The sequence below is a fragment of the Sparus aurata genome, chromosome 4, assembly GCF_900880675.1.
Source record: "Sparus aurata chromosome 4, fSpaAur1.1, whole genome shotgun sequence".
NCBI lineage: Eukaryota > Metazoa > Chordata > Actinopteri > Spariformes > Sparidae > Sparus > Sparus aurata.
This window is the reverse complement of record NC_044190.1, coordinates 34,510,946-34,529,509: the sequence shown is the minus strand read 5'-3', so window position 1 is coordinate 34,529,509 and position 18,564 is coordinate 34,510,946. Positions and strand designations below refer to the sequence as shown.

At 43.9% G+C, this 18,564-nt stretch overlaps 1 protein-coding gene across 3 annotated transcripts in view; it reads left to right on the top strand.

The window, feature by feature from the left end:
- slc6a2 (solute carrier family 6 member 2) overlaps window positions 1-18,564 on the top strand; it is a 30,740-nt gene that overhangs the window by 547 nt on the left and 11,629 nt on the right. The window contains exons 1-4 of one of the 3 annotated variants that reach the window (XM_030413810.1): window positions 7,384-7,614; window positions 9,257-9,723; window positions 11,152-11,283; window positions 13,465-13,702. In XM_030413810.1, coding sequence (XP_030269670.1) covers window positions 9,435-9,723; window positions 11,152-11,283; window positions 13,465-13,702 — 659 coding nt within the window. In that variant the 5' untranslated portion in view covers window positions 7,384-7,614; window positions 9,257-9,434. Of the gene's footprint in view, window positions 1-7,383; window positions 7,615-8,680; window positions 8,831-9,256; window positions 9,724-11,151; window positions 11,284-13,464; window positions 13,703-18,564 lie in introns of those variants that run through there. The other 2 variants (XM_030413809.1, XM_030413811.1) reach the window with 2 other exon arrangements.

Below are 18,564 nucleotides of genomic sequence, written 5' to 3'. Positions count from 1 at the left end.
ATGACACCTCTTCCTCGTAATGTGTTTAAGAAAGAGGCCCCAGATGTTAAACTCAGGACGTGATGTGAGTTTACCAAAATGTATCCAAGGCAGAGACGAGAAATCATGTCATTTAACAATTTTTTTTTAAAGCAAGGAGGGGTGACAGACGCTCGCCCTCTCAGGATAAACCTTATTGCTATGACCAGCGACCTGCTATCAGAGGAAGATTGTAGGAGATTAGCTGTCTGATATGTCGCCGTGCGAATGAAAACTGTCATCCCAGAAAACTCTTGAGCTTGAGGCGAAACCAGATAAGATGGCCGAGGGTCTGAGTGATCGCAGGTAACAGAGCCAGGAGGACAGATTATGCTCGGTTTGTCTTGGACAGGTGCAGCCGGTGGATGACTTTAAACTGAACGAGTGAAAAGTCTCAAATTGATCTTATCCAACCCTTTCACCCAAAATTCAAAAGCAAATTCTCTACCATCCTCAATGCATACTCCTTTAATGTGGAGAGAAGGGGTTTCTAGAGATTAAAGACCAAAAAAAATAAAAAAAATAAAAAAAGCTGTTAAATTAAGTGTTTAGACGCAGGGATTCTCCTCATTTGGTCATAAACGTTGTTGAGCATCGTACCCGAAGTGAGGCAGAGACTCCCTGACAACATTTCTCATACGCAGATGCCAAGAAAAAGTGACCAGGAGGGAGGAAAAATGTCACCTGTAGCTGAGTGAAAGATCCAACAATGGGTGTTGATGAAGAGATCCTTAATGGAAGACAGCCTCTTATCTGACAAAACCATCAAGCTCGGCTTCAAACAAGAGGTCTGACAAATAGGAGCAGAAATTGACGGCTCTGAAAGACCCGGCACGCCCTTGATTTGCCTTGGAACGTTAAACATGTTACGCGAACTGAAGTTATCCTTCAGCCGTTTGACTGATGGATTTAGTTTAGGGAGCGAAGTCTTGGCTGTCGAGGAGGTCCCCCGTGAAAGTTTCGCTGCATAACAAGCCTCAAGTCTCCGGCCAACTGGGACAGAGGCTGCTCGTCTGCCACAGCTGGAGAAGAATTCCAGAAAACCTGAGCTGGGGCATTACAGGCCCACAATAATGTGGTAAGAAATCCAGCTTTAGCAGCGGACCTCTTGTAAGCTTGCCCTAGAGATATAGGTGGACTTGTTTGCCCAGATAAAGCGCATAACCACAAAGGCTTTTGTCTGGAGAGGAAGGTCTTGTTAAGCTAAACAAATTCAGGCAGCACTCACATCTTATGAACATTAACTCGCCCTATTAAAGAAGAAGGATGAGTTTCCATGCATCTGTCATGACTTAAGCTCACCAATCAAATCCAAATATTTAACTGTAAAAAAGTAGCTCTGGCTTTCTGGGGATATAAATCCGTGGATTCGCAAAATGATCAGTAGAAACTCAAAAGGCTAACAGTCAAGGCCATCAGAAAGAGGCTAAGACACGGCCAGATGTGCCACACCTTACTCTGATGATTTAGAGACCGGCCACGCATTTGAGAGCTAGACCGAAAAAAAACAGAGGGACGAACCAGTCTGGTTCTACGGTGCGTAAAAGCTCAAGGAGGATCTGTCATGGTTATTCAAGACAGAGAATTTGGGACACAAGCGTAAATTATTCTTAACAGAATCGTAAAGTTCTCACCAAAGACATTTTTCTTTTTAAGAAAAGCAAACATTTCTTTCCTCTCGATTTGGTCCGACGCCGGCAGATCATCCAAAGACATAACGGTTTATTAGAGCTCATTATGTTTCACGATCGCCCAGCGTCTCTCAATCTATATCCGCAACGAACCCGATTCAGGGCGGATTAATGTGCTCGTTGAACGAATTTGTCAGAACTTTTGTAATAATCGTTCCGCTGTCACCGTCAACCGAGCTTAAAGGACAATAGGAGGCAACATTAGTGTCATCACTGTCTCTTTTTTTTTTTTTTCTTCCAAGAGAAGACAGATATGAGCGTCAAGTATTAGGAAAAATGCATTCTTTCACAGGAGCAGCTTACCATCTGGAGGAGAAGGGGAGCAATTAATGTCATGTCGTCCATTTCAAGTCGGAAAGCATTTCCTGCCTCGCAGCTTCGCCGTGAACTGGAGTGTCCGGTGCATGAGGAAAATCAACATCCACAACAATTACCTTAGCCTTAGAGACATAACACACGACTTTGGTATGTAAGAATCATTGGTGTCAGCTATTGGTGGCGCAGTGGGAGAAGAAATTTCAAGTGTTAACCACCTGTTAACCACCTAGTGAGCAATCTATCAGCTTTATCACCAAACTCACAATGTGTCCGTATAAGTCAAGAACATACCTTTATTGTCCAGACAGCGCTGAGGGTGTCGTCAGAGTTTGTGTGGTCTCTCGTGCAGATATCTCAGACGCCCCATGTGAATAATTTCTGCTATCGGCGTCTTTACTGTCAAACCAGGAGGACATAAAGTGACCGCCTAATCTTATAGGAGCATATTTCAAGAAATCCATCAGTTTTTTTGTTTTGTTCGAAGCACAGAAAACCTCAAGCAATATCGTAAAGAAAATAACTTCACACACGAGACTTATGACTCTAATCGTCTGGCCTCGTCTGCATTGTGGGGTGCTTGTTTCGTTTGGCCCTCTGTGTGAGCAAACCTGTTTTCATTAGAAGGTGGGGAGAGGAGATACTGTATCTGTGTGCTACAGGAACATCTTATCATAACAGAAACAATGTGAAAAAAAAAAGGACACATAAGTGCTTGGAAACAATGTAACGCGTTGATGCTGACAGATTGGGAATGCTTCTTCGCCGTATTGTGATCATCTTTTCTGTCAATGTATCAGCAACTATGTGTGTCATTGTGCAAGATATAAACATTTTCATCCGACTACAGTCACGGCTCTCCATCGTCGCGGAATAACTTTGCACCAAAAAAATAAAAATAAGAAGCAAATGATATAGACTAGAAGGAGAAATTAACCACCGCACAAACCATGAATCCGTTTTGGCATAACAGGAGGATAGTTCATCTGTCAGGCGGCCATGACTCTAATACAAATGTTATATATGCTGTTCTCCGAGACAATTTACGCCGATGTTCTCTCTCACACACACACACACACACACACACACACGCTTAAAAAAAGTGCACAGTCTTGCTCCGTATACACACACACACACACACACACACACACACACCAGAGGCCGAAATGAATGATGGAGAGCGGGCCGCTTCATTAAAAGCACGCTGTTAGACAAACTGTGATTACCAGCTGTGATTTCCACCTTCAATTTGTTTTAACCTTTTCAAACGTACGGAGGCTCATTTCATTTTAATCAAAATTGATGAGATGGCATGGAATCAATTAAGTCACATTGTTGACGCGCTTACAACAGTGCGACTCCTTCCCCCCCGACCCAACAGCTCCCGCTCTCCTCTTTGGTCCCACACCCCGCCATCCTCCCTCTTGCCTCTTGCATGGCTGTTGTATATTGCTGTATCCATTTCAAGCCCTGCCCGGGGGGGCGATCCTGTCGCAGTAGATTGTGGGAGATATGTGTTGGTAATCTGATTTGGTCTCCTCGGGACCTGAGTGAGTGAGCGGCCTCTGTTTGTGGACTCACGCTGGACACGGGTCCTCATACGGATGAGGGACTCTCTGTGCCGGGCTGGAAGGAAAGGTCAGAACCGACAGGCCTCGCTCTTAAATTGATGTGACACTACTGTGCGCCTCAATTTAACCAGGTAGCCCGGCTGTCTCAGGCAAAATGAGGCTCGGTCTCAGCTGTGCTTCACTCCGCGAGTTTAGACTCAGTCAGCCATTTATTTCAAAAACTTTTGCTGTATTTTAGCGACTACAGAATATCAATGAGTTTAACTTTACGTAAGGCTCACATCCATTTTTACATTTTTAACACAGAAACAGTTTATGTATAACTGTTACCTGCGCGACAGCGGTCTGATTCATTGTCAATGCAATAGTTTGATAGACAATTTGAAACAAGTGAGAAGTGACTGGACTTCGTCAGTGTGAGGATATTTAAGGAATGTTGTGTAAGAGGAAGTTATTTTGGCTTTATGTTCCTATAGAAAAGACCTTCCTGCTAAAAACAACAGGATACCTGGGTGTGTATATGCACTCCTGTGACCCCCCCTTTGTCCTGACGTACATGCGTGACGAACATGGATGTACTGCTTGAAGCGTTCTGCACGGCGTTAACATTTGCTCACAGGTTAAAGTAGTTGTTCAGACTCAGGGGTTGGCCCCCCCGTGGAGGGTAGAGAGCCGCTGCAGGTGCGGCCGGATGACAAGGGGAAAGGGCAAAATAAATAAATAAAAGTGCGCTGACCTCGACAAAAACTTTACATGGATAATTTTTTTTTAACCAGGAGGGGGGCATCCTACAAGAAGTTTGAGAACCTCTGGGTTAGGGAAGTGAGGGTAAGCTGGAAATCCTGCAAATGCTTCATGAGTGGAAGAAATGTTAACGATGTTCACTCCTTAACCTTCCGCTGGTAATCTAGAAGCATGAAATATACAGTAAAATATTCAAACCCCGAGACCCAAGATTTTTCTTCACGAATTTCATCATCCAATGGAAACATTTTTTGGATTCCCTTTTAATTCACGGTTCACCTATCGTTTTACAACACCAGAGAAACTGAACTGGTACTGGTAAAGTTTTCCCGATCAGTGCCGTGGGTGCGATTGTGTTTGAATGCTGAGCTGGAGTCAACAAACAGAACTGCGACACAACTTTGTCGTTTTCAAGGTGTGGGAAGACCGAGTGGAGGGCAGTGGATATGAAAGCATACCAGTGCGGTCCAGGCCCGGCGGGGATGTGGTCTGGAGAACCGGGCTGTGTCCGAAATCACCCACATCCAACATAGTGCACTATATAGTGAGCTCAACGGCAGAAAGAAAAGCGGACTTTCGGACACTACTCCGGCACCGTTAATGACGTCACTACTGTCGCGCAGTTGAAACGTGAGTTGAAACGTCCGTGCGTTCGTCCGCAGCGCAATGCATGATGGTAAATATTGCTTGGTTAGTGACCATCGGTTGTACACTACTTTTAGCCATGCATTGTGGGATACTTTGAGTGCACTATATAGGGCATAATATTCCCCACTAGACATTCGGACAGCACTACAAAATGGCGCAGTCACTATATAGTGCACTATATAGGGAGTAGTGAGTGATTTCGGACACAGCCCAGGTTTCTTGGGGGATGGGGGTGGGAGCAGCAGGGCAGTAGTCATGAAGACTAGACACAGCAGATTTTGTATGTACAGCATCTCCTGTGACAGTGAGATGTTGAAAATGTCAGTAATGATATTAGCTAGCTGTTTGGCACACATTACTATTTTCTTATTACACAGCCAGGTATATTATCTTGACCGGTAGTCTTATTCATATTCACTCTCTGCGGGATTTTACATGGCATACTGTGTCTCTTTGCACACTATAGGGCTTCCAGTATGATTTGCAATACATTTCTCAAAATGTGAACCATGCTGGGCAGCTTAACCACCTCTTGTAAAGATGGACCTGCCGCTTTGTCCACATCCAGCTGCTCGGTACAGACCGTTTTTACATCTATAGTTGCTAGCACGGTGTGAATTTCTTTTACGCATTTTTGATGCAAGGCATGTACTTACACATATATCCGGCCACACAGCATGTGCATCGTGCTCCACTCTTCACTCCCGCAACCTGGCAAGCTGTCTCCTTGAGCTCTGCAGGGAGTTCCTCCAAACCTCATTGTTGCGTTTCCTTATCGCACCCGATGACACCTTGTTGATTTTCTCTCGTCTATTATTCTCTCAGGAAAGTGATTGTTCCCGACTTCCTGTGTGATGGTTTATAGGGAAAACGAAGGTCTCTGGTGAGGGCAAGGTTTAGGGAACCGTATAAAACATCAGTGGTCCAACGCCGGTATCTGCCGGCAAGATTTGTTTTCTTTCGCATCTCTGTGTTTGATTCTTTTCCAGATGTATTTTTGGATGACATGCAGCAACCTTTCCTGTGTAACATCCAGGGATGGGTCGGCGTAAGGTTGTGGAAAAATGTGTCTTTTACTTGTCAGTGAGATCGGCCAACAAAGGTGTTGAAGTGTTTAGGTTTTCCACACACTCGTCTTACCGCACGCTTCGAGACGAGGGAAAAACATGATCAGTCACCATCACCACAGTTTTTTCTTTTTATTTTCTACTGTAGGAACCCGGTTTGACGTGTTACAGTGCTTGTGACCGTGCAACTAAACAAAAACTGTTCGGAAATTAAAGATGTGCCTCCTCCTATAGGAGCCGTACGTTTGTTCTGAAGCTCATCTATAGGCCGAGTCTTCCTGTGAGACTTGACAGTTAATCACAGCCTCCTTTTTTTCTTTTTCTTTTTTTTCTTCCAAGCACTCTCAACAGTTCAAACAGCAATCATGCCAATCCTCCCGCTGTCAAGCCTCCCTTTTTGTGCCCCCTAATTACTACCCACCATTCAAACTCAACTTGTGCGTAGCCCCCCATTGTGTTCGCCTTTCACTAGTCACTTGGGGATTGAAGGGGTGTAACCAACTGAAAGATAAAACTCTTTGATATATGGTTGAAGGAGACTGCAAAAAAAAAATTGAGGACAATGGCGCCGCATTCTGAAAAAGATCGATTTTGCAGAGTAGGTGTTACCTTCGCTGACCTTCTGATGGGAAATATCCACCTCACTTCCCAGATGTGGTTAAATGCTGCCCGAGAAAAAAGTTGCTCTCCGTGACGCGACACCTGACTCGCGGCGCTGTTTCTCCTCACCGTACGTATACAACATGCAGGGACTTAACATTGCTGAGGTGCTTAAATCTTTGCAGACACTAGTAAAGCTCCAGAGAGAGAAGCTTAATGACAGTCCTCCTTTCGCAAGGCCCGGAGAGATTTAAACCAGGGAGTTTTAACGGGGTGCAGAACAAAACAAACCCCACTCAGTGCTAATACCTTGACCTGGTTACCATGTGGCAATGACCTGGTAGTATAAGCTTGCGGCATGACAAACATAAGAAACGGTCCTCAATGTCAAAATGTCACTTGAATGAAGTGTCCTTGAGGACATTTCCAGAGTTTGGAATCCCGGCTCGCACACACTCCAGAAAGTCTTTGTTGTGCAATAAAACGTCGCCTAAATGGTCGTTCTAAGTGATCCCTACTTGTGCTGTGGAGTAAAGGCGCTTTTTTATGATTTAGGGTCGACACTAATGGCAGAGGTTAGTGGGCATTGCAAAGGCTGAAACTGTGCGGCCACTTAAACACTGAAAGGAGGTGGGTGAAAGGTCACAACGGGGTGTGGTGTGTTTGTGTGTGGAGGGGTTATTGCCCGCGAAGAGTGCCTTACAATGAGGTAACGTAAAGAAGTACAGAGGTAAAATAAAAAGGACTGAAAGGAGCAGGAAATACAGTCCTTTTCTGTGACCCGACCCAGACGCACTCTGGGTTAAATCCGGAGGGTCACACTGTGGCTGCTCAGAGGCTGCGTCTTGTTTCATTAGCCTCTCGTCTTCGGGTCAACGCGGGGGAGCCCGACCCTTAAGAACCAGAGGGAAGGTCTCAAGAATTGTGCGTAGCCAGAAGCAGGGATCCACGATGATTGAGGTAAAAGGTGATGGACGATATCATTTTGCCTTGAGCTGTCCTACTGGTGCAGGTTAGAGGCTCAGTTCCTACTTGTTATTGTCTGTTCTCAGCACGTCACCTACAATATGCACCTGTTTTACATCTGTAAGACGCGTCTTTCTATCAAACCATGCTACTGTAACATTACCTTGATGTTTTTATTTTATCTATTTGACCTTTATTTAACCAGGACGTTCCCTGAGATTAAAATCTCTGGACGTTAACACAAATCAATGGTCATTTTTGGCTCGAGGTATCTGACAACACGACAAAAAGTGCAAAAGAATAGAACTAATTCAGGAGAAAACAACAGTAATAACACATTATCCTTCCCTGTTACCTGTTCCTTTGCTTTACCATCGCTGCAGTTATTCAATCTTCACAAACAAAATGCCCAAAACCAGCCCTATTAGGGTTTTATAAAACAAGCACTGCAGAGCAAAGAGGACATTCATTGACTTTAATAGGATGAACTGATCAGCCATATCTAATAGAAATCATTGCCACTGGCAAAAGCTGCTGCATAATCGAGTTACACATGGAACACAATGCTTTTACAAGGCTTCTTAGAAAACTGTAATTCAATCTGTTTAGTACAGAGAAGAAACAGATAAAGTCCAAATTAAAACATTAAAAAAAGTTTTGTTGGAGGCAAAATTCGAGTCGTAAATAAAGCTGAAGGTAAAGTGATCTTACGTCTCTTGTAAAAAAAAAAGAAGCAAGCAAACACACGATCCGTCTTTTAACTCCGCTCGTGAAAAGCCAAATAAACATTCTTATAAAGTTCACGTCAATGCTTTCTGAGCAGAATATTTTATTGTCGAAAAAAGGTAAGGTGTCATATAATGTTCCAAAAAAAAAGAAACATAGATTCGTTAAAAAAACAAAACTAAAAAAAAAACAAAAACCCTCTTCTGACAAGTCGGAGGCAGACGCACAAGTTTATTGGAACTTGAGCTTGAGCAAAAATGATCAAAATGCGATCATCCCTAGACGACATCAAACCGGAGAGAAAGTGCTCAATTACAAAATATCACGTGGAAGAGAGAGAGGAAACCGATTTAAAAGCTCGCTTTTTTATATCGTCCCTGCTGAAGAAGGCGAGTCTAGTTGGTTCAGAATGGGCAGTCTTCCCTCAGACGCATCTGGACAACAGCAGCATCGGGCCATGGAGAGGTGTCCCTAACTTTACCATGTACGGAGGGGAGAAAAGCTTGCAGTAGCAGAACTTTAAATTGCTTTATTAACGGAGTTATTTTAATTATCATTTGTCTTTCTCGTTGTCCTTATGAGTAATGTTTTAAGTAGAAGTGCGATTGAGTGCCCTGTGTAGCGCGCTATGCGCTCAGTGCGCGCGGTGACGTAAGAGGAATTCGCTGTGAAGTATCTTTCACTTGACGCCTGCTATTGATCTGCATCAGACTACAGATACAATGTCTTCATGCTGTACTGGCATTAGCAGCACATAGGCATAGAGCCCTTGTGCAATAGGGGAAATAATGTCACCTATTCCCGTCCGGCAGTCGTAACCTGTATTCCTCGCCGTGCGTAACTGTACTGAACTTTACGCACAGACACCAAACGTCTCCAAACTGTCTTGTTTCTCTCTCCTCCTCTCCAGCCCATGTCCGCGGGGGAATCAGCTTTAGTTTCGGCGGAGAGCACTCCCTCCTCTGTTTTTTGTCAGCGGGATTGCCGTCCTGATCCGAGCGCACCGACTCCTACCATCTGCTCCGCCAGAACACGCAGGGGGCCGTGAGTGCACCGGGCCGGCGTGGGCATCGTACGCACCAGAGAAGATGAATATCCAGGTTATGCCAGAACACAAGCTCTCTTCGGTGGCACCGCTGAAACAGTGCAATGTGGAGAAAAAAGAAGTAGAACTGATACTGGTGAAGGACCAGAATGGTGTCCAGTACACCAGCTCCTCCATCATTCCTACTCCTGGCCACCGCGCAGGTCCTCCCGGATCCGAGGACCGAGAAACTTGGGGCAAGAAAATAGACTTTCTCCTGTCGGTCATTGGCTTCGCGGTGGACCTGGCCAATGTTTGGAGATTTCCTTACTTGTGCTACAAGAATGGAGGAGGTAAGAACCGTTACTGATTGATTAATGTGCGTACAGGGATGCTTAAAAAATGTAGAAGAGATCAGAAAGTTTTTATGGCGCGCCGCCAGGAGCAGAAAATACAAAGCGTGCCAGGTACCCTGCAAGTTGTAGCAATTCCGATTATTGTAGTTTCTTCTTCACTGGTGTCCTGTCTTCTTTTATTCAGATATCATCTGCGTTATTTTTGTACTTTTAAATGCTTCAAATGTCCTAAAACCGAATGACAAAGCAAAGCCCACAGCACTGCTACTTTGGATCAGATTGGAGAACAGTTGAGCTGTTCTAATTTTAGCTGCTCTGATCTCCTTTAATTGAGTTTTTAGTGTTCCCAGGTGTATTCATGGGAAGTGCACTGAGCTTTCATGATTAAGGAAATACCTCCTTTCATCAAGGCATTCACATGGAGAGGGATCCCGTGTAGAACATCTGCTAGAATTTAATGAAAAGCGACAGTGTCCCCAGCCATTCATAGCTCAAGTCCACGATTCACTGAATCAAGTGTTTGAAAAAAGCAGATTGTGTGCAGTAAAATCACGAACAACAGGTTGTCTTGAACAGTTTTCTTTCTTTATTCAATATATTTCTGTTTTCCTTCCAAATGTTTCCCTAAATTTGGCAAAACCTAAACCATTATCTTAAAAATTGCTTGAACGTTGTGCCCTCAGCTCTTGAAATCCGTTAATACATGATGGAGGAAATGTTACCGTGACATTTCGTGCTGTCAGACGATTCATGGAAAACTTTGGCATCTACTTGCAAGTGAAATCAATATCTCCTTTATTCGGTTTTAAATATACTATGAGGTTTATTTGCCTGGCTGAAACTTTGAACGTCAGCATGTGAGCTCAGGTTTACCCGGTAAGTCTGAAGAAAGGAGCAACTGAAACTGTTTTCAAGCCTGCTGAACGCTGTAGCTGCGCAGTAGTAGGGGGAGAAAAAAAGTAAAGCGTGTTAGTGGAACCAGCAAAAGGACCGTCTGCAGCTGCTGTTTTACCTGCGACAGAGGGCTCACCAGAGGCTGAGCCCCGTCCTCCGTGTCCATTCATGTGGTCAAATTCGACATGTTGTGCTTGGTGCCCCCCCCCCCCAAAAAGGGTCAAACTCCCACCACCGGCCTGTCGATCACACTGGCCTTCAGCAAAACGTATTCATCGATGAAGAGAATGTGTCACCTGTGTTGGATAATGTCAAGGAAAAAAACAACTCAATTATGAGAGGTCATTTGCTTGTCGGTGGATGTGCGACTCAGCGTGAAAACTGTTTATCCAACAATGTCAAGACCCCCCCCCCCCCTCCCTTTTCTGTTTTGAATTTTCCACAGTGAGCATCTATTCTACAACATCCAAGCAAATATATACGTCATTAGATGAAAGGTACAGCAGGAAATGTAATTATCTCTCTTTGCAGGTGCTTTTTTGATCCCCTACATCCTTTTCTTGGTCATCGCGGGGATGCCATTGTTCTACATGGAACTTGCCTTGGGCCAGTACAACCGTGAAGGGGCAGCTACAGTTTGGAAAATATGCCCCGTCTTTAAAGGTGAGCTTTAACACAAACGAGCACCAGTACGCGCGCACGTGAACCTGGCTGTCTGTTTTGCTTCAGCCCGTCTCTAACCTCTCGTGCTCCTCTCTGCTTCACTCCGGTGTCTTGCCCTTTCCATTTCGTCTTTTTTGTTCTCGTCCTCTCCACCTCGCGGGCTGACACGTGCCCTCCGTCAGCTAATCTCTCTGTCGCATCATCCTTCAACTCTGTTTCACCTCTCTGTATATTTTGATCTCTCTCCGCTTGTCCTCGCAACCTTACGCCCGCGACTGTGTTTTTACAAATGTCGATTTCAAATGAAGCAAAATCAAACCTGGTGAGAGTGCCAAGGACATGCCAAGGAAAACAACTGGACTGCAAGTCAATAAAGAGTGATTAAACTTTAAACTGAAGCTTGCATAAAATGTTTTTTTTTCTCCCCCTGTGACATGGACTTAACCCTGAATCCAAACCCTGAAAAAGTTTTTACACTGTTATGACCTTTACTTATTACTTTTGCAGATCATCGGGGAAAGGGAGATCTAAAAAAATTCATTAGTGAGATTGCAGCCCAGAATGAACAGTACAGTTTATACAGATGCATACATGTAGATATTCGGGAAGAATGTCTGAAGTTAGGTTGGAATCACACTACAGTGTTCCGAACAGATTTAACCTCAGATTCACCCCTCCGGACGATCTGAGGAGAAATCCGGTTTAGCCCCGAAGGTCGGCTCAGATTATCTGGTATTGTGAAAGGTGTACAGCTCCAGTCTTAATCTCCCAAACTGGGAGGCCGGGGCCCCCGATAAATAACAAACATCATCTGTCCAGGATTTTAAATCTGGACGACCACAATTGTCATTACATCCGAACTTTCACAATCATCAGCCAATGAGAGCTACGTTCCAGAGCAGCTGAGGGCGTGGCCGAGCAGCGGCGAACGACCCAACAACCCAACCCAAGCCCTCGAGGCTAACGTTCGGCTAGCATTCTACTGTTGACGTGTTAAAACTGTCAGTCAGTCTCGCTGAAGAATAGACGAACAGTGTGGGCCGCGTCGCCCCAGACAGTTCATTATTTCCAGACCAAATTCTTTTGCTGCTTCTGCTTTTCTTTTCTTTTTTTTCTTTTTTTCCTCACTGCAAAGCATCAACGCCGCTACAGCAGGTTGTTGCGCCGCCGTCTCCATTTTGTTTACATCTGCTCCCCCACGAAATCACATCAGAGAGCTCCTGTAGGATGCTGCAGTGCTTCATCTGGCACGATGATCTTAGAATACGCTGTAGTGTATTATTTTCAAATTTCAAGATTAGAGGAGAACAGCTGTTCATATTCTCCGTACGTGCGTGACACAACCCGATTTCACAATCAGGTTCGGATCCTGGGTCACACTCAACAGCATTACCAATACATCTGGAACTGCATTTAGGACCTGACTTCGTCTTAGTTTGAAGTCTCTTTTGCAACAGGTTAAACATCTGACGCAGGACGTTTCAAACACTGTCAGATAAGTAACTGTCTGCACTACTGAATCAGCACCAGTCACTGCTTATGTTGGCCCCGGCGCCGAGGAGGGTTTGTTTTGTTTTCCGTCCTAGGTGATGGGTTTATGGCTTCTCTGTTTTCATGCGAGGACATGAGATTCCAGAGGAGACAAAACAACTCATCCACAAAAATGTACCTCTCCAGTAAACCAGCCAAATAATGGAGGAAAGCAGTAACGCACGGTGGGGGACACGTGTGAACGTTGTTTGGAGAATTTGAAAGGTTTGACAACTGGACAGCTAAGGGGAAGACACGTGCCAAGGCGATGATGAGACAGTGACAGGGACTGATAACACGTTTGCAAAGTAAACGAGACACAAAATGAGGCGCGCAAATGACAACCGCTAATTAAAAAAGCAATTTGCAAAATTGCACTTAGGAGATTTTATCTTTAAAGGTGTACTTTATAACACAGCTAATGGTGGGAGGCATTCTTTCGACAACAAGATTCAATAACATCATTATGGCTTCAACCCTTGACATTTATTTCTGCCATCTGTGATTTGTAGGTTTGGGTTATGAACAAATACATGGATTCACTTTCATCTGCGCATGGATTTTTAAGTGCATCTGCTCAGTAATATTGGGATGCAAGCATGTATTAGCTTCGGTTTCTTCCTCCTCACTGGTCGACTCTGTGCTCCTCAGGCGTGGGCTACACGGTGATTCTCATAGCCCTCTATGTCGGCTTCTACTACAACGTCATCATCGCCTGGTCCCTCTACTACCTGTTCTCCTCCATGACCAGCGAGCTGCCGTGGCTCAGATGTGACAACTACTGGAACAGTCCCAACTGCACCGACCCCAAAGCCATCAACAGCTCCATCATCGGCAACGGGACGTCTTACGCCAAGTACAAGATCACCCCGGCAGCCGAGTACTACGAGTGAGTCAACTCTGAAATTCAGTATAATTAGTTTACCGGGGAGTGACCTGTGTAGATCCTTTTGTGTCAAACTCTACATGTGACTTGATGGAGGTTTGTAAAAGGAACATAATAATCTGCGTCACGACTATTTGAGAATTTAAACTGTCTAGAACCCAGTTATTACATTAAGGCTGAATCTGTTCTGAGATCATCCTGAAAACCAAAAGTCGAGCTATTTGGCAAATGTCAGAATGCGGCGATCTGTAGCTTCTCTTTGCCTCGAATCCTCAAAGCTTTGGCCTGCATGGAGCCGCTATCTTCATAAGATTATCTATGTTTGCCGTTTTGTTCAGTGTTTAATGTGGCTGTTTGTTTTAATGGGACTCCTGATAAAAAAAAAAAAGAAAAAAAACAAACAAACCGCCGAGTCAGTCGATCAGCTACAGTCCAACCGACAACAAACAGCATCACGTGGAAGCGATGTGTTCTTCTTTTGGGAGTGTTTTGTCTGAATATGAGCCCACTATGCAAATTAGTATTAAAAAAAACAAAAAAAAAACAAGTGAACCACTATCCATGCGAAGAGGTCGACCGGTCGCTGAAACACACCGAGTAGACGAGGACTCCCGAAATCGCCGCGTCATAACTGTTTGTGCTATAAAAAGTTCAAATGCACGCTTTGAAGTGCACAAAAAAAGCTCCATCTGTTTATACTTCAAAGACAGCCAGCTCTTCCCTAGCCTCTGTGAAGACCGACTGTGCAGCCCAGAGGAAGTCTGTGAAGTGACTTGGACGGTGCGAGGGAGACATGCTAAGCGTGACGCACTGAGTACACGGCGCGACGCATCCCGGCGAATAATTGATCCTTGTAAGAGAGTTCCACTCCTATTCTGCCGGGGCTGTATGTTTATTTAATCGCTATCCCTGGATGTCTTTTTTTTTTTTTTAAAAACTTCCAGGAACCCCTCAAACTTGAAACATTATAAAACAGTAGCATGTTTAAGTCAGCGTTCACATGAAAGCCCCGGGCTTGTGAATTACTGCAGACCTTCAGAGAAAGGTGATGCAGTGTTGCTCAAGGAGTAGACATGGTCCATAAAATCAGAAGGGAAGCTATGTACATTCCAGGTGGACTACCAGAGCTCCAAATAAAGTAAAAAATAAAAAAAAAAAAAAAATGTGTAGATGTGCACAGACACAACTGAATACAATATGATGCTTTGAGACGGATCTTGCAAAGAGGTTGTGCTCTGTAGGGGACAATAAATCCTCCTGCATACAGATAGCTTTGAGCACAGGAGCGATGCCAAGGCACAGCATGAGCGAGCGAGGCCAACTGAGTCAATATTTCTCTTGCTTCACCTCCTTACAATCTTCTACATCCACAAGCTCAAGCTAGTGCAGTTTGCAGCGAGATTCAACATGGAGACGCACCTATATTGTATAATCGAACAGTCTTTCAGACTAGCTGCTTGAGTTCGGGCTCAGTCGTCGAGCTTATTACCATAGACAATAATACCATTAAGCCTTTTGAGCTCGGTTATTACCTAAGACAAATTACTGATGAGCCACACAGCCATACTGTGTGTTTTGTTTTTGTTTACAGTAGCCTACTTCCATTTCCCTGATTTGCAGATCGAACAGACGCGTAGATAGTCTCGTCATGTTTCGGGCAGCAAGCCTCTGAAAACATGGGAGAGGATCTATTTTTCTCTGTTTTTTTTAAAATGCACATGGAGCATAATGAGACCCAAAACAGGACCAATAAGGCGTGGCGACAAATAAGTGAGGAGGTTAGCCTGCGGGTAAGGACTGCTTGCCACAGGAAGGACTGTTTTTAGGTGAAAAGGGGGCTTTGCAAGGAGAGACAAAAACATTACATTTTCCAGTTCAGCCTGACCCGAAAACAAGAGATTTGGGCATTTCTCTGTGATTAATTCGATAACGAGTGCAAGCTCAGGGGATCAAAGGAACCCCCTAGATGTTAACGAGGCAAATGTCAGCATCATGTCACCCGACAGAATGAAGCTGCCTCAGCGTCTAAAGGTATAGAGATCATGAAACAGTTGGGACTTCTTAAGCTTCAGCAGAAGTGCTAGTCAGATGCTTTGGAAACTTTCCAGCCTCCACACCTTTACTTACATTGGGAAGGCTGTGTCCAAAATGTCTCTGCAACCTCAAAACAACACAAACACACATATGAACAAGTTGTGTTTTGAGTGTATCCTGGCCCTCGAAATGCAAACCAGGCACTGGCCTCTCTGCTTGCAGGCGTAATCGGTCGAGAAGTCGTGGATGTCAGAGACTGCATACTCTTTCAGAGCAGGAAAAAAAAAGTATTTACATTTGCTTGAAAGCTTGTTTTAGTTTTACTCATTCAGGATTGATACAGAGCATAAAGTTTTGAAAAAAATGATAAAGCAACAGATGAACTGATCAACTAAAATTCAGACTTGCGTTGTAGAAAATGGGATTGGCACCAGCACCTACTTGTTTTTATTAGTGCGTGCGCACACACACACACACACACACACACACACACACACACACACACACACACACACACACACACACACACACATTTCTTTAGATCAAGCCTGAGGTGACCACATTTGATTTTATGTCAAGGATAACTACATTTGATAAATAGCCCTCATTTAAACCAAAAGATGTTATTCTCCAGACGCTCGAGAAGATTGCTTTCACTTCAATCTCACACGTAATTTAACATGTTTGTTGAAAGAGTTACTTTTAAAATAACAAGGACACAATCATTTGTAATTAAGTACATAATGTCGGAATTAGATAGAACCCCTTCAGCTGTATTTTGATCCTCGGCCGTTTATTGATGTAGTCTTCACATGTCCTGTTCCTCGTTCTGTAACCAACACTAAGACCCGGGCTGCAAGCAATAGTGTGCCAGCCGCGAGTATACAGAGTCCTGCTAATGGCAACATCGAGTGTTAGGATAGCAACATAACCAGCTCGCTCAGTGACGATAAGAGTAAATGTGTTTAGAGTAACTGGGCCAAGGGGACTTGGATTGATGTTGGAGGGTGCATTTACTGGAAGTGCACTATCAGTGGTATCAGAAATACAAAGAGGCCTTGGGGCATTACAACACAACACCAACACGAGGTGTCCGGATCAGAGCATGGACTCGAAATTTTTGCTATCTGCTTCCCCAAAGACCGCATGGCTTTGAATTCGTTATCAGTCAAAGTTAGCTAAATGTTGAAGCGGAGTGTCACAGATCCTTTTAGTCCCAGCGGATTCTAAGTCTGAACAAACATCAAACTTTCACGTTCTTATGTCCGTCCGTCGTGTAAGCAACCTGAGTATCAGATCCAAACAAATCCAGTTCCGTTGTTTATCAACCCGTGACATCCCCGCCGACTTAACAGAATCTTTCGTGAGGAAACGATAAATGCAATAACAGAAAGTGCTTTTGAATGTTTTCACTCAAGAATACTGATATGCAGATGAAATACAACCCGTTTTAATCAGAGGTGTTCTGCAGATAGATATTCCCATCGTCTGTTAGAAGCTGTAAGCAACCAACTAACAAAGTCTTTTCCCAACAACACTGTCTGGGACTTTATTCCTGTTTTTAGCAGGACGTGTTCAGTTAGCGTGTGTAATGATACCAGGAAATAAAAAATAAATTAATATTATGTTAAAACAGTTCTGGTCTCTCTACTATATCAGCTCAGTGTAGAGGGAGTAGAGTGGTGAATAAATGCAGCATTAGCTGGCGTATGCTGCCCTCTACTGGTTACACACAAGTGCAGGATAAATATGGAAGAAATGGTAAAATATCGATACAGTAATCACAATTTCAGGGGTAAGGCTACCCTACAATAACCTTGATATGAACCTGAATATTTACAACATAATTGGTTCAATCCTAAAGATTGTATGAGCAAAATAAAACAACCAAACACACTGAAAAAAATACACTCTGACTTGCGGCGCCTCTCGGTCTCTTGTGCTAGCTTAAAATATTGCTACCTGTTAGCTGGATTAGTGCTTTTTAGCAATGACTACAGTGTTTGGGGCACACAGCAGTGATACATGCCAACTTACAGTATCATGAATGCATACATACTGTATGTCAGTTCAGCACCATGCATCCAACCAGACTGATACTCCATCGCTGCCCTCGCTAGAAGTTCATGTCGAGTCAGAAAACAGGGGTTGTATGAGCTTTTGGAGAGACATCCAACACAATTAAAACATCACATGGATCCATGTTTGCCCATCATGAGTCTCCATTGGACAGATAGATCTTTGTCACTGCAGAGGGGCCTCATGAATACACTGTTTTTCAGTGCAATCTCAACAAAGCATTGATTATGCCTTGGAACAGCCTCATCCAGCATTTTATGAATGTTAGAAACATAAACAAACTTATTCAAGTAATTCAAGTTGATGCCAATTTAGAAATGGAAACCATGAGCGGCTGACCACAACCAATAATGTCACTTTTACTCAACACAAATGAGCAATAAAGTAATATAAAGTATCTCTTAAATTTCAAAGTTGTAACGCCTCAACCAGAATTGGTATTTTTCCAGTGTCACTCAAACAACACTCATATTTCTGGCTATGGAAGAAACATCTTGGTATGTTTTGACTACAGGATCTTTTCCAGCATCCCTGGCAGATTTTATTTTTTTTTCTTCACTTGCCTTTCTGACCACTTTTGTCCCTGCTGTTTATTAACTCCCCCAAACATTAACTCTCAAACACAGCCGATGGTTTGTGTTGGTGTCTAATCTTAAGGATGCTTTAGATGCAGTGGAAGCACAAGTTTCCAGAAGTAATTAGACCTTGATTTAGTTCTTCCGTTTCCTGGGACTCTTAAAAAAGGTCACAGG